The sequence below is a fragment of the Eschscholzia californica genome, unplaced genomic scaffold (assembly GCF_041429995.1).
Source record: "Eschscholzia californica isolate CP2 unplaced genomic scaffold, dmEscCali1.0.p SCAF_5, whole genome shotgun sequence".
NCBI lineage: Eukaryota > Viridiplantae > Streptophyta > Magnoliopsida > Ranunculales > Papaveraceae > Eschscholzia > Eschscholzia californica.
Genome location: NW_028238472.1, coordinates 35103148 through 35119694, shown reverse-complemented (window position 1 = coordinate 35119694; position 16547 = coordinate 35103148). Strand labels below are relative to the sequence as shown.

Below are 16547 nucleotides of genomic sequence, written 5' to 3'. Positions count from 1 at the left end.
TCCTGCATAAAACAATCCACTCCAGCATTTTCGGTCACATCTCGATATTACATTGATGATATGCTTTAATTTTTGTATGTTGTTTGTTGGTACAATATGATGACTTAAAAAGGACTGAACTATGTGGCTAATCTTGATTTTGCAACATAATGCAGTATAACTCTTATCCGCAATCCCCGATATATGATAACATATATCATATATATGATCTATGTTTTATGGTTTTAAGAGAATATGATATGCATGGGCGTATGGGTTGACAAGGTTAACATATTATGATAACAATCTTTAGATTTAGTTACAATTTCATTTTATTCTTACTTATGTGATGATTAGTTAGAATTTGATGGTGAAATAGAATTCTAGTTAGACTTGTGAAGGTCGTCTCGCCTCATAACTCGATATGATTCCTTGTCATTATTTCGTAAGTTGAGTCGCTTCCTGTTTATGATGACAGATTCGGAGTCGACAACATGGTCTATTCGATTTCTTACCAAATGATGATAAATAATTTTTGTTTATGTGATGATTAGTTAGAACCTGATGGTGAAACGAAATATAATCGACTTGTGAAGGTTGGCTCGAGAATTAGCCTCATAATATGAGTCTGCTCTGGTTGGACCGACCCCAATTTCACCCTCTGCTTCGGTTCCAGCTCCACGAGTGAAAAAAGGTGATGTACTCTTGACATTGTTGCTACTTCTTAAGTTTTTGTAACTCTACGTTTTAGTACTATCCGATAATCCGATTATCCATTGACATTATCACCTCCTATTTCCTAGCTTGTTCGATTTGAGTCTGTTGACATTGTTGCTTACTTTTTTTCCTTGTTTGTTAAATCAAAACCGAGTATGTTGACATTTCTTCTTAGTATTTTCTTTGCTTTGTGTTTTAATGTTGTTCCTTGCTCATGGTGGTTGTTGTTCCTGACCTTAGTTGCTGCTAATGTTGCTCATGTTCCTTGTTGTTGTTGGCTCTTGTTCCTTGTTGTTATTAGCTGATGTGGCGTGAAAATGTCATATTTCGATCACTTAACTTCGGTGGGTTAGTTTGTTTCGGGTTTTATTTATAATAATTTATGTATTTTTCTTGTTAGGGAGCTTATTTCACTACAAAAAAAAGGCTCAATAGGGACACACGTTTTCATGTCTGTCCCCAATAAAGTCAAAATAGGGACAATTTTATACTATTTGTCCCTAACAAAATTGTAATAGGGACAAATAAATTTATTTTATCAAAATATTTTGAGCAGCAGGAACGAAAAAAAAAGGCGCTCAATTTTGGCGCACAATTTTACCTAAATTTGGCCCTAATTTCCTCCTTTTTCCTTCTCGCAAGTCCCATAACAACCGACTTCTTCTCCATGGTGATGATTCTCAATCTTCATACAACAGGTTAGATTTTTGTTTTTCTTCTCATCATCTTCTTCTTCTTATTCTACCATTGTTACAAACTATTTTCCAGAATACTGATTGAATGACCGAGTTCTTTTTCTTCGTCTTCTCACCATCTTCTTCTTTTTCTTCGTATTTTACTACTACTACAAACCATTTTTTAGATTTTCGATTGAATGATTCTAGTGAAATCGACAAGGGCAAATCGACTTGAACACACCAGAGAAATCGACTGCTTCTTTAGGTATTACTATGATTAAATTTCTTCTTCATCTTCTTTTCCCTATTCCTAACCATATTTATTATGAGTAACCATCAAATAAAACTGTCTAGGGTTTTCAAATCATAAACTTATTTTCTAATATGAGACAGAGAAAAATATTTAGGGTTTTCCTTGCTAGAAGTTTATCTCATTGTAATTTATTATGTTTATTTACAGCTTGTTGTCAATGTTCTGTATTGATTATTTCACGGTTCTTTTTGGTTACTGGAATTGCGTCTAATATATGCTTATGTATTAGGTCACAATAAAAGAGTTCAAAGAGTCTCCATTCTTATCTGCATTGTTGGCTAGTGTTGAAGTTGTGTGGTTCTCCCATAAGTACTCATATACTATGATAGTTGAACATAAATTAAATAGGAGGGGCTATGGTCCTGAAAGAAATCCCTTATTGGGTTTTAACTAACTAATGATGAAAACAATACTTAAAAAGAGAAGGGATCGATATCCCTCATTGGGTTTTAACTAACAATTAATGAAAACAATACTTAAAAAGAGAAATGAGCTAGGAACTGCTCTTCTATTTTAGGCTTCCTCTAAGGTATATTGCTTCTTTACCTTGAAAGACTAATGTTACTGGCACTTATATTTGTATGTTAGTAATATGAAATGTTTTTTTGTTCCACAATGTTTGTGATAGGCACTGACACACACAAATCTTTTAAAAATTGTTCTTTTAAATAATCTCGCTGTAAATGAAATATGTTATAGAATTTTTGTTTATGGTTTCCTTCATTGTGATTTCTTTTGATCCTTCTCGAATAGTTCATGATTATCTATTCTTATTTACAATATTTTTTGTGCGTGTAACTAGAAATTTCAGAGTTAACATTTTGAACTTGTTCAAGAGGAATAGATGGGATGGATAATTAGAATTTACTTCTTACAGATTGCGAATGTGATTTAAGCACTCTACTTGGAGCATGTAGCCGAGGAAAGAATTCACGAGAAGAATTGCGACGAAGGTTCACTATGCATTTTATTTCAGGTTTGCATTATTCTTGTATTTATTTGTGAAAAATCATTAACTATTTGAGTTCTTATATAGGTTCAATATGGTAAGGGAAAGGCAGTCCCTTATTTGAATTCTGAGCAGGTTTTGGTATGTTTACTATAGATACATCTATAACACTTCTTTTTTACGCGTGAGTGCTCTATGTATACAAGTCTCTGATTTTTTGATCTTGGAATGTTTTTTCTCGCTGATCAATTACTTCAAGCAACAAGTAGTTCCTGAGGTTCGGAATCAACTACTAAAGAACTATGTTGACCAGGTACAAAATCAGTGTCGATGCTCGAGGCCCAAGAACTTTTACCAAGTAATTCTGTTCTAACCATCTATGTGCATTCAAACTTCAATTCCCAAGTTGTGATATTAAATATAATTCACTTGATATTCATGCCTCTTGGAACATTGTTTCATGCATGGATTGATCAATGCTTGAGTCTCGAAAACTTTAGCATAAACAAATATCTGAACTTGTTTCTTGGAAGGGAAACGAAGTTCGATTTTCAAACTAAGACTTCCTTATGTTTTCATTGTTTCAAAGCATATATTGTCTTTCAATTGTATTGAGGTGTGTTAAATTGGTTTTAGGTGTCGTTAGAGTGTTTGGAGGAATACAAGTTAGAAAGTACAGTTGTTTAACTTATAAAATTCTGGTTTAGCTTCCCAAGTTTTCCTCAACAAACTACAAATGAATAAAAGTGTGGCTTAAGTCAAAATCTCATACATTTACTTAAGTTGCCTTAGATAGATTACTAAATATATATATTAAAAAAACAAATGTACCACATAATGCTATTTGGAAAATAATTTATTGTGCTATTTACTTAAAGAATGTGCTGCGGCACTGCAACAACTTATGTGTATAGTTGTAGGCTTTTTCATACTTCTATTTTTATTCCTGGTAATGTTGGAGTTCTTATTTAATTTTAGTTGCTTATTTTTGCGGTGGAAATGCTAGATTTTTGGCTTGTGTTTCAAAAACTAAGCTATTATCTCAACTGGTTCAAAGTATGAGATTATCTTTTTGTAACATGTTTAATCTTAGTTATATGTTATCTGACAGGAACTGATTATTATCACTGATTTGAAGGCATTGCCAACTACTGCATCAAAGTTATTGAAGATTGGGTATCGTGTTTTGTTGCTTGCGATGAATTTTATCATGGAGATTCAAGTGATTAGCATGATTAGATTCATATTCAATATTTTTTGTTAATATTTGTTAATTGCTTTAGTTAGTGTATATTTTGGTTGACAAATAGGTACAACTTGTATATAAAACGACTATGAAATATATTATCTTTTGGTATGACCATAATACTATGATTGTCATTGTTTGGAGCTCATTATCAATGGGTCTTAGATTTCTTTGATTTGTCTTGTTTTGTTGAAATTAAACAATTGAAAAATAATATTATGTTTCAAAGGTAAATGTATTATGGCGGATATTTATTATAGGAGAAACGCATCAGGGACAATTCTTGTTAAGAATATCAGTTCAAAAAAACTTTGCCAAAATTTAAGGACAACTATTAACCGTCCCAAAAGTAAATTATTTTGAAAATTCTGCCTAAATGTTTTGGGACAGCTAATATCTGTCCCAAATAATAGTTAGTTATAGGGACAAATGAATACTGTCCCTAATTAATATTGGGGGACGGATCACATCTGTCCCTATATCTGTCCCCAATACTATTTGGGACGCCAGTATCAGGGACAAACAAAAACCGTCCCTGATACTTTATTTGGGACGGTTTTGGGGTTTTAGGGACGGTTTTTCACCGTCCCAAATGGCTATGTTTTTTGTAGTGTTTTTTGTAGTGATTAAAGTTAAATTCAGAATAACACAAAGCAATTTATCACATTTGCATCTCATGTGGAAGAGACCGGAATGAAAGAGAACCAGAGGTATTTTGGTCATTTTAGTGAAAATCAGAGGTCAAATGATAAGTGGAGTCTTTGGTGAGTCCGACGACAAAGACGGAAGTCGAATCGGAGTTCGGACGGAAAAGTTATGGAAGAAAGAAGTCGATGGACATTTAGTCTCTTATAAAAATTATATATGTAGAGATATATGATGAAGGCATCCCTTGGCTAAATGAGAATCAAAGCTCAAATCCAAAATCCAGAAGACCAAGTCCATCTAAGAAGACCAAGTCAAGTCAAGCCTGAGCCAAAATGCTTTAGACCAAGTCTTGACTTTGACTTTGGTTTTGGTTTTGGTAGAAAGAAAAAATAAAAGTCTAATTTGGAGGATTGAAAAACAAGAAATTGGGTTAGAGGCTCAATCCTCTCTTTTTTTTTCTCAAAAAGACAAATTAGTTTTTCGTTCTTCTAGGCACCACGAAAACTTTAGAAATAAGGTTCAAGGACAATTTTAAAAGCCCCCTCATTTTTTATACCTTAAATAACCTTTATATCTAGGGCAATTACCAATAAACCCTATGATTTAGAATTCACCAAACTCTAAGTTCAGAGAAAAAAAAATGAGCGAAAGTGGGAGCTATCCAGTTTTTGTATCTAAGGTTTCTATCGATTTTTGTCTATCAAATGATCAATTTAGTTTAGGTTTAGCTTTTTGAATTTATGTATTTGGTGTTTGAAGTTGATTTCTATAGTTTTCAATTAGTTTTTGGGAAAGAATTCTAGAGAGAGAAAGCCCAAATTGATCAACTACGGGACGTTTTTGCGAGGGTTTATACATTGTTTTCTTCATAATTGGACACATAGACAATAATGGAATGAGAATCTGCTATTATTTCGATGTATAATCTTACTTCTTAGTCATCATTTTTCTAAAGTTTATGTTGAGTTTGCGAAGCTTTGCAAACTGGTTTGCAGAGCTTTGCAATCTGGTTTGCAGAATTTTGTAATCCCATTTGCAATGCTTTGCAATCTAGTTTGCAGAGCTTTGCAAACTAGTTTCACACACTACTTTGCAATCTGGTTTTTTGAGCTTTGCAATCTGGTTTGCAATGCTTTGCAATCTGGTTTGCACTGTTTTGCAATGACTTTGCAATCTGGTTTGCACTGCTTTGCGATAAGGTCAGTTTTGTCCTTTCTGTATATTAGATAATTTACAAAAATGTCACAGGGAGATGAATCCTATAAAAAGTTGATAAATCCTTTTTAACCAAAGGCCAAATTTTTTAGGGAATTTTGGTCAAATTTTACTTAAAAAGGCTAAGGTTTGAAGTTATCTCCTCCATCTAAAAAAGCTAGGGTTTGGAGAGTTTTTGGTGGTTGGAAAAAGTAAAGGGAGAAAGACTGCGAAGGAGTTTGATGTTTACACTTATTAAGTGATTTTCACTTAATAAGTGGGGTCGGTAATTTTAGGACTTTTGTTTTTTTACTTAATAAGTGAATATCACTTCTACTTAAAGTAAGTGCAGAAGAGTAAGCTCCACGTTAGAACTTATTTTTTTACACTTACTTTCTAAGTGTTAAAAAGAACAAAAAGTACCTAAACATGGTTTAAAATTAGAAATACATATTACTACCTAAAACCTTATATATCTAAATTCAAGACAAAACCGAATGATGCAAAAGTAGTAGGAATCTCGTAGAAGTGAACTTTAGAGAAAGAAAAAGAGTTTTAGGACATTAAAACATTAAAAAAAACCTAACTATTAATAACCTAAAACCCTAAAGTTTTATTCATTGAGGGTGATTCAGCGATACCCCCTCTACACCGTGCAAGACATTCTAAAGAGGCAAAAAAAGTCTAGAAAGAGAAAAATTTTTAAGGTAAAGTCCGTAAATTTTTCTTATTATTCATTGTTTAATTAGTTTATTGTTGGATGGTTATTTGTTTGTATTCATTATAATTTTGTTAACATTATGTCATTGGTTAATATAATATTGTTTTTGGTTTTTGGTTTTTGCTACACATTCATCATTGGTTTGCCTTATTCATTGATTAATATACAAATAAGTTTGGTTCATCAAAAAATATTTTTTATTCGTTCTTTATTTTACTTTTTTGCATTGTTAGTTGACTAACGTAATCTTTTATGGCATAAAAAAACCTATTACAGAATTTAGCAAACAAAATGTATGTTTTCGCCATTAATACTTCAGTATAATCCATCCCGAACTTGTTTATCAACCATTAGTTATATGCAAGGATAATCTAGACAATTCACATTTTTATAAGGCTTAAAAGTTATAAGTGATGAAAAAAAAAACGACATTACACTTATAAGTAATAGAAAACGAACGGCATTGCCTTCTTAAGTGATATCAGTTACTAAAAAATCAAACATCCTCTAAGGGGTAGTGGGCCAAGCTTGGTCGGATACTAGGTCGGGTGCCATAGCTTTGGCCAGCGGGGCACGACAAGGAATAGAGCTGCTGAGGTTTCATTGAAGAACACCAAGGGAAGCTCTGGTTGAAGAACAACAAGGCAGCAACTCGGGTTTTCAACAGGCCGGCGCAGGACAACAGCTAAAGCCGGGAGCAGCTCGGGATATATGGCAACCAGTGGCTTGGGTCTTCTTCATAGCTCGCCCGAACCTTCTTTTGGCCGGATCTTCAAGTCTTTGTGACCAGCATTGGGAGACTTAGTCGGAGTTATTCAACGGTTTTCCGGTCATAATCTTGGTAGAAAACCTTAGGTTCTTACTTGGAAACCTCTTGCCTTGATTTCTCTATTGTTTGATTGTGATTTGGTTGCCAATATCTAGAGAGAGAAAACTTGAGTAAGCTTTAATGGTGGATTATGTTTAGACTAAGAAGAAGACTGGCTGCTAAGGGGGACTCTACTTTTTACTAAAGAGATACCTATTAAGCACTATTAAGGGGAAATTAGAACTTTGTTAAGGAGAGATCGGGTTGCACTTAAACACTTATTTTCCTGCGATCCTACCCTTGTGTCTCATTGAAAAAGGGAGTTTTCAACCTTAACTTGTATTTTTCTTTATCTTCTTCTCGTTTGTTAATTGGTTCACCATGTTTGGCTAACTCTTGTATTAGGGTACTCGTGAAGCATGATTTGATATAGGATGAATTCTCTATTATTTGTTATATGATAGTTCTATTAACTTCGTCTTATGAATTAGAAGTCTTGTCGATCGAAGTATCCTTCTCACTCGACTCTTCTCCCGTATCACTCCCATCTCCCACTTAGTTTATTTATTTCTTTATTTCAAAGAAATCTTGAAACCCATATCATTATCTTTTTATTTTTAAACTGAGTTAGTCAGTGACACCTAGACCGGTGGACTTGACTCTCTCGATATTCGAATTATCTTTGTATCTCTATGGATCGATCCCAGTCTTACCGGGTTATTACTTGACACCCGTATACTTGTGGGTGGAGACCTTTTAGGGTAACCTTTTAGGCCAATCAAGTTTTTGAATAAACTTCTAAGTTGTTCGCTCGGGTCAAGAAAGAGGCAAGCAGCATGGTTCCATCTTCAATAATCACCAGAGAAAAAAAAGGAGGTCAGAGAACATTGGAAACACCTTCCTCTTCTTTGTGGCCTTCTTGTGAGTACCCAACTTGTTCTTCGTTGCCGCAAGGTCAAGTACAATAAAAAGCTTTGTCTGTCAAAAAGTAAAAGGGTCAGATCGTCCAAAACTGGCATAAGCTAGTACCGCCTCCACTCGTGAGAGAGAGTATAGTAAAAAAATCATCTCCACAAAAAAAGAAGCTTACACTCAAGATATTGAGGAGAATAGAAAGGATAAGAAATTAAAAAATCTGAATGATCCCTTGATAATATGAAAGGGCCATGAGATCCTTAAAAACCAAATGTTGTTATTTATAGTACTAGTTATGCCAATGCATTTATACGAGCGGTTGGACACTTTGAAATTCTAACTTTGGGATTGGGCAGATCGATAAACAAATAATAACAGAAGTCGTGCTAGCCAATCAACTTCAATGCAACCTTGGGGGAATGACATAGCAATAGACTAAGGGTCTAATAAAATAACTCAAAACTCGCCCCTAGGTCTTAGAACAAACGATCGATCAGACCAAGCAACAAGGCTCAAGGAAGTCGGCGTCTAAGAGTAAAGACCACAGATAAGATCAAAAGAAAAAGCGGTCTAAGGACATTCACTAATACATGAATAAAAGGTACACAACTGACAGGTAACAAAAGACAACAACACAAAAGGAATTTATTTGACAAAGGTTGTTCGAAAGAGAATCTAAACATTAATACTTACGTCTTCTGCCTCACTTATTTCATACTCGACTTCTCTTCTATCTCTGAGATGGATTTTTTGTTTGGATAAATTCGTGGTGTGTTGACAGCTTCGTAGCATAGCCTTTGACAGTGTCATAATTCATCTTACGAAACGTTGTGAAGGGAAGTTGGGTCTTGGAATGCAAAGAGCCACAGTCCCACCCATCATGGAATCCAATAGCAGCTGACCTGTTTAGTTGCATCGCGTGAGTAGGGGATTTGGTGTAATGAGCAACGAATCTAGTCTTCTCCTCCTTTAGACGATTGTCGAATCCAGATAGAATTTTTTCCATCTCTTTCACCAATAATTCAAGGTTTTTGTTTGAGGTGGTGAGCACTTTCTGGAAGCAATGGTTTGACTAAGCCACCTCCTCATTAACCCGGGAAATTCCAGTTTCGAAGTCAATTTCTCAACTCTTACGGAACATAACTCAGATATCGCCTCGCTAGACTCTAGCCCGGAGGTATACGTTCGGCTATCGCGTCGCTTGATTCTCGTTGGGCTTTATCTTTCTCAGCTCAGGCAAGTTAAAGCTTAGCCTGGTCGACCTATGTCATTATATAATTATTTGGCCTGATATTCCTGGGCTTTGGTGATTTTCCAATGTGAACAAAAAAATAATCAGTTGATGTGAAAGGATTAATTAACCTTTTAATGATGTTCGAGACTAATGCTCGACCAAAAGATAAGAAGAAGAAGTAAACCAAAATGTATTTAGAGAATGGAAGTTCTCTGCGTGTTTTCATTGATTGTATAAGTGGGTATTTATAGATACATGATTAGGGTTATCTAGTTAGTTGATATACACATGAGAGATACATAAAATCATAACAACTCGGACTAATTCAAACTAATTCAAATTGGATTTTTCATGATCTTCTCGGCTGGGACATGGTGATGTGGCCGTGTGGTGTGTGTCCCGTAATACTCCCCCTCAAGTTGGAGCAGGAATGGTAATGATGCCCAACTTGCTAAGTATTCGTTGAAAAACGTCAGCACCAAGTGGTTTGGTAAAAATGTCTGCAAGTTGATCCGTTGTTCGTATAAAATGAGGGGAAATGACATTTGTCTTGATCTTCTCACGAACGAAGTGGCAATCGATATCAATGTGTTTAGTTCGTTCGTGGAAGACTGGATTATCAGCAATATGTAGGGCAGCTCGATTATCACAATAGACAGACATTGGAGCGGAATGATTAATTCCTAAATCTCGGAGTAGGTATTTTAACCATTGTAGTTCACAGGTGATATTAGCGAGAGCGCGATATTCTGCCTCGGCAGAAGATTTGGCAACCGTCTGTTGCTTCTTTGACTTCCAAGAAAGAGGGCTTGAACCGAGCATGGTGAAATAGCTGGTGGTGAAACGTCTTGTGGTAGGACATCCTGCCCAGTCAGAATCACAATATCCAGAGATATGTAGAGAACTGTTGGTGGACAAAAAAATTCCATGACCGATGGTGCCTTTCAGGTAACGAAGTATGCGATGGGCTGCATCAAGATGAGTAGTTGTAGGGGTTTGTAGAAACTGACTGAGATTGTTGACTACAAAACTAATGTCTGGTCGTGTGACAGCGAGATACAGTAATCGACCAATTAAACGACGATAGATGGACGGGTCAGATAAAGGTTCACCATCAGTGGGACTGAGTCGAAGTTTCTGTTCCATCGGAAAAGGGGGGGGACGACATGCAGTTAAGCCCGAATCTTTGATGATGTCAAGAGCATATTTTCTTTGACATAGAAATATTCCTTGAGAAGAACGTGAAACTTCAATACCGAGAAAGTATTGTAGACGACCTAGGTCTCTAAGAGAGAAAGTGTGATCGAGAAAGAGTTTGAGGTTGGAGATAGCTGAATCATCAGTGCTAGTGATGATAATGTCGTCGACATAGACAAGGACATAGAGAGAAGATGATTTGGTGTGAAGCGTAAAAAGAGAATAATCAGAACAAGATTGACTAAATCCTCTGTTAATGAGAACGAAGGAAAATTTCGAAAACCACTGGCGAGAAGCCTGTTTGAGACCATATAGGGATTTTTGAAGGCGACAAACTTTGGACTCACCTTGTGCAGAGAATCCCGAGGGAAGTTTCATGAAGACTTCTTCATCAAGGTCACCTTGGAGAAAGGCATTGTTGACGTCGAGTTGATGAAGGGACCATCCTTTAATGGCGGCAAGAGAGAGAAGGACTCGAACTGTGACTAATTTTGCAACTGGAGTGAATGTATCATGAAAATCAAGTCCCTCAATCTGGTTATAACCCTTTGCAACCAGACGGGCCTTGTAACGTTCAATGGAACCGTCAGAACGAAATTTGGTCTTAAAAATCCATTTGCAGCCAATGAGACGTTTACCAGGTGGTAAATCAACTATGGTCCACGTATTGTTTGATTCTAAAGCCATGATTTCTTTGGACATAGCATCACGCCAGTGAGCAGACTTAACTGCTTGAGAATATGAAGACGGTTCAGATATAGTAAGGACAGAGTTTAAAAAAATTTGATGAGGAGCAGAAAAAGCGTTGATGGAGAAATAATTTGTGAGAGGATAGAGAACGGGAGAAGTATTCGAATCATTTGTACTAGTGCAAATGTAGTCATTAAGATGAGATGGTGGGCGACGATAACGATGAGGCCTGGTAGTCGAGTTATTGTCTGACACAGGTAGAGATGGTGTAGAGGCTGGTGTGTCCACAGCCGGTGAGCGAGTGGAGGAATCGGTAGGTTCAGGAGAAGGAGATGGAGTGTCGATAGAACTCTCACGGATAGAAGTGTTGGACCGAAATGAGGTGCCTGGAAGATTTTCAAGAGCAGAGAAGTCTGGCCGGGATGGGGTGTCCGTAAGATTCTCATGAGCAGATGTGTCTGGCCGAGATGAGGTGCCCGTAAGATTCTTATGAGCAGAGGTGTCTGGCCGAGATGGAGTGCCTGTAAGATTCTCGGCGCCAGATGGATTAGTAGGAGGACGGAGGGCGCCTGTAGATGTGGCCGTGTGTGGGACATGAGCCGAACCATTGTGTGAAGGGGATGGATAATCGAAAGAATTATCGTCAGTGATGGAGACAAATGGACGATATAAAGGAGAATTGAAATTGTGTGTAGAGGAAGGTGTGATGAACCTATCCTCATGAAATAATACATCACGAGAAGTGATGATTTTGTGAGAAGAAGTGTCATATACGCGGTACCCTTTTTCCATTCGGGTACCCAACAAAGATGCCCATGGAAGCACGGGGATCGAGTTTTGTCTTTATTTGAGAAATAGGACGACGAACATAGCATATACATCCGAAAACTCTTAAGTGAGTGAGGTCGGGTGGAGAGCCGATTAATTTTTCATGAGGTGAGAATCCTTGCAAAACGGGAGTAGGAAGTTTGTTGATCAAGTAAACCGCCGTTAATACACATTCACTCCAAAATGAAATGGGTAGACGGGCCTGTATACGAAGTGAGCGGGCCACCTCTAAAATGTGACGGTGTTTCCGTTCAACGACTCCGTTTTGTTGAGGAGTGTATGGACAACTTGTTTGATGTGATATGCCTTTTGATTGGAACCAATGTTGAAGTTCTTTATTTAAGAACTCTATTCCATTGTCGGAACGAAATGTTTGGATTTGCGGAACAGAGATGGTACCTTGTCCGGTTTTTAAACGTGAAATTGTTGTTTGAAATTGAGTCATTACATGATTATAAAAATTGATAATGTGTGTTGTAGTATCTGATTTCTTTGATAAAAGAAAAATCCAAGTGGAACGGGAAAAATCGTCGACTATTGCAAGAAAGTAACGACAACCGGATTTAGACGGAATGGAAAATGGTCCCCATAGATCAACGTGGAGAAGTTGAAAAGGACGGGAAGAAGTGGAAGTACTAGAAGGAAATGGTAAGCGCGTTTGTTTTGATAATGGACAAATATCGCACGGCGTTTTATTAATAACAATAGATTTCATACATGAAATTTTCGAAATAAAATACTTGAATCTACAAATGGATGGGTGGCCTAATCGCTAATGCCATAAACTAAATGATTCATTATTATTCGACCTAGAACAAAAAGGAACGGAAGAACAAATTGCCGGGTCCGTGCGAAGGAAATAGAGCCCATCATCGAGTTCACCAAGTCCAATCGTTGTTCTCGTTATTGGGTCCTGAAAAAGACAAGAGCCAGAATAAAAAATTACTAAACATTGAAGTGATTTAGTAATTACGGATACGGAGATAAGATTTATTCTAAAATCAGGGATGTGTAAAACATCATGGATAGAAAAAGATTTAGTAAAATAAATAAATCCTATGTGGAGTACCCGAATACGTGAGCCATCGGGTAATCTCACATAATAATTAGGTGGAGCAACCCTAAATGAAGAAAAACGTGAGAGGGAGCAGCATATATGTTTTGCTGCTCCTGAATCGATAATCCATGGTGGAGTCGAAGAAGATATACCTGTTAGATGGGTGTCGGCAGCATGATTGATGGAAACAGAGGTGCCTGTAGAGTGTGGTTGCTGGTCCAGAAGATGAATGAGGCCTTGGTACTGTTCCTGGGTGAGAGTTGTTGCTGCTGGAAGCACCTCCATGTTATTAGGGGGTGTCGATATAGTTGCAGCCATTGGAAGTGATCTTGACCGTGGACGAGCTTGAGAGTGGTTGGATGGTGGAAAACCATGTAATTGATAACATGTTGCCTTCACGTGTCCATGATTTTTGCAATACTCACAATAGGGACTTGGTCGTTTCTGTCGTGGTCGGTCTCCACGATCTGACCGAGACCTCTCACGGTGTGAGACTGGTAGAGCCGCAGCCTCGGAACCAATAGTAGAATCAGCCATGATACTTTGCTATACCTCCTCTTGTTTGACAAGAGAATGGATACGCAAAATAGACGGAAACGGGTCCATGAGGAGGATTTGGCTTCTAATGGCCGAGAATCGGTCATGGAGGCCTTGCAAAAATTCCATGGCTCGCTCTTGGTTTGTACGGTCAATGAGTGACTTACCGTGACCAAAAATGCAAGTGTCTACAACCATGAGGGATTGGAGTTCGTCTTGAAGCGACTTAAGGTTAGTGAAGTAGGACGAAACATCTAACCCATCTTGCTTGAGAGACGAAATGGCTCGTTTCAGTTGGTAAATCTTCGGAGCGTTGGTTTGGAAAAACCTGTCATGAAGATTACGCCAAATGTCCGAAGCATTGTCGTCATAAAGTATTGAAGATCGGATATCCGGAGCGACAGAGTTGATGATCCAACTACCAACGAGGTCATTACACCTCTCCCAAGAGTGAATTTCGGATGGAGTAGATGGTTTAGGAATCGAACCATCAGCGAATCCAAGCTTGTCCTTGGCACGAAGAGCCATTTTCATGGCTCTTGCCCAAGAAGCATAGTTGTCCCCTGATAAGAGAGAAGTAATGAGGACTGTTGATGGTGAGTCCGAGTGATGGACGTCGAACACAGGGGATACCCGTGGTGGTGAATCAGGTGTGTAATCGGATGAATGATCAGGAGAAGCCATGAAAAAAAAAATCAAAAATTCAAATGTGATATAAAAGGAGGGAAAGTTAAAGGATCGAAATGCTCTTATACCATGTGAAAGGATTAATTAACCTTTCAATGATGTTCGAGACTAATGATCGACCAAAAGACAAGAAGAAGAAGTAAACCAAAATGTATTTAGAGAATGGAAGTTCTCTGTGTGTTTTCATTGATTGTATAAGTGGGTATTTATAGATACATGATTAGGGTTATCTAGTTAGTTGATATACACATGAGAGATACATAAAATCATAACAACTTGGACTAATTCAAACTAATTCAAATTGGATTCTGCATGATCTTCTCTTGATCTTCTCGGCTGGGACATGGTGATGTGGCCGTGTGGTGTGTGTCCCGTAATAGTTGAGGCAAAAAAGGATAACAAAAAATAAATAAATAATAAGAGACTTACAAATATACCTGAGAAGAAAATTCATCTAGCAAAATGACCAGAGAGTCTATCAATGAACTAACAGATTTGTCAATAGTTGAAGTCTCGTTGGGGAAACCAAAGGAAGGCAACCACGCATAGCATCGCCAACTTTAGTATTGACCGACCGACCTGCTTCAGACGGATCAAAATGCCTTAAATGTTAAGAGTAAAGGAGTAAGGGATCAACAATTACCGAAGTGGTCAACGTCTCTTCAGGAAAAAGATTGAATCTTTACCGTAGTTATCGTTGTATTGATTTAATCAATTGTGATAAATGTATCTCAAGTTTGGCTAGTTTAATCTAAGTTCCCTTATCTCCCTTATGCATATGAGTTTAACGGGAAATTTGTTCTTTTCTAGAAATGGAACTTCGGTTCAGAAGATATTTTTAAGAATAATAACTTATTTTAGAACAACGAAAGAATACTATGATAGATTATAAGGAACTACTTTAATTTTATTTAGGAATGGAAGAGGTATCGTCTTTGTTATCCATTGGTTGAGACTTGAGACGGACAATATTAGAGTTTTGAGCAAAAATCCTCGTTATCTGAGTTGCATGATGTCAGTATTAAATTATTTTCTTTTTTCTAAATTAAGATATATTCATCTTTAGTTTCTTTTAAATATGTCTATATTAAAATAAAAAATTTATTGATCTTATAATTAAATTTTGGGTCCATGGGTATAGGGCCCAAGATAAAGTTCAAAAAGGGTTTAAGGTCCAATCTTCCCAAAAAATGGGTTTTTAGTCTTTTTGCACTTGGGACATAATAACCCTTAGTATATTAAACAAAGTTTTGTCTCAATCAGATTTGCCGCGATTTTTTAATGTGGGGCCGGACAGAAACTGGAATAGCATTTTGTACCGTGATTTTGGGTATTAATAAGGAAAAACGGATATTTTGTAAATCAGGTTTTCTCTCTCATCGATTTTAATTTGGAAACCAAATTAGAACAGATTTCCCGAAACGATTCCTAACCAAAACCTTAACAAAACTGAAACGCCATTACCAGTGAGTAAAATCGTTCGTTCTTCTTCTTCAATTTATTTTCCAAATCAAATTTTCTCTCTCATCTTTTCAGATTCGGAAACCAAATCAAATCTCCCTCTTTCCGAATCAGATTAAAGACCGAATTTTTATGGGATCAGTTTAGCGTAATTTGGGGGTTAATATACAAAACGTATATATTACTTTCTCTCACTTAACTTTCAGGTTTGAAAAGAGTATATTTTTCTAGAAACATTACAGCATCATTTATTTTCGTTTTTACTCATACATAACCAAACATCGAATACAAATTATGAAACAAGTTCGTAAATTATATGTTATTTATGACGAGAAAACCATCATTTGTCTTGTCATGTACACAACGTAATTTATCAAACGTATATGTGTCATGTTCAATAAATTACACATAATTTCATTTAATTGCACATCGTTTACATTCTGTTACAAAAAACAGTACAAAATCTTCTCTGGTTCAGAAGTGGTGCCTATCCATATACTCTCCATTTGCAGTCTTGAACAGGACAAACAGCAGTTACACGTTTTAAATCATTTTTGATGAATTTGAAATCATGCCCTGTGTTTATACTATATTGTCGAAGAGCATATCGAAATGCATTTGCACCACCAGGAAACAACTGACCAACTTCAGTAAATATTTTATCCCAGCAATCAGATTTTAGTTTTGTG

The 16547-nt window shown here is 36.7% G+C and overlaps 1 protein-coding gene and 1 long non-coding RNA gene across 2 annotated transcripts; one reads left to right on the top strand and one right to left on the bottom strand.

Moving 5' to 3' along the window:
• The first annotated feature begins 1573 nt into the window (after positions 1-1573).
• On the top strand, positions 1574-2945 carry LOC147538827 (uncharacterized). The gene is made up of 3 exons (XR_015225029.1): positions 1574-1638; positions 2564-2662; positions 2905-2945. It is a non-coding gene; the product is annotated as an uncharacterized LOC147538827 (long non-coding RNA).
• A 10774-nt stretch (positions 2946-13719) lies between these two features.
• Positions 13720-14394, bottom strand: LOC147538826 (uncharacterized). Its single transcript, XM_086643017.1, has one exon. It carries the CDS (start codon positions 14392-14394, stop codon positions 13720-13722), a length of 675 nt encoding a protein of 224 aa, XP_086499143.1.
• Positions 14395-16547: the final 2153 nt, after the last annotated feature.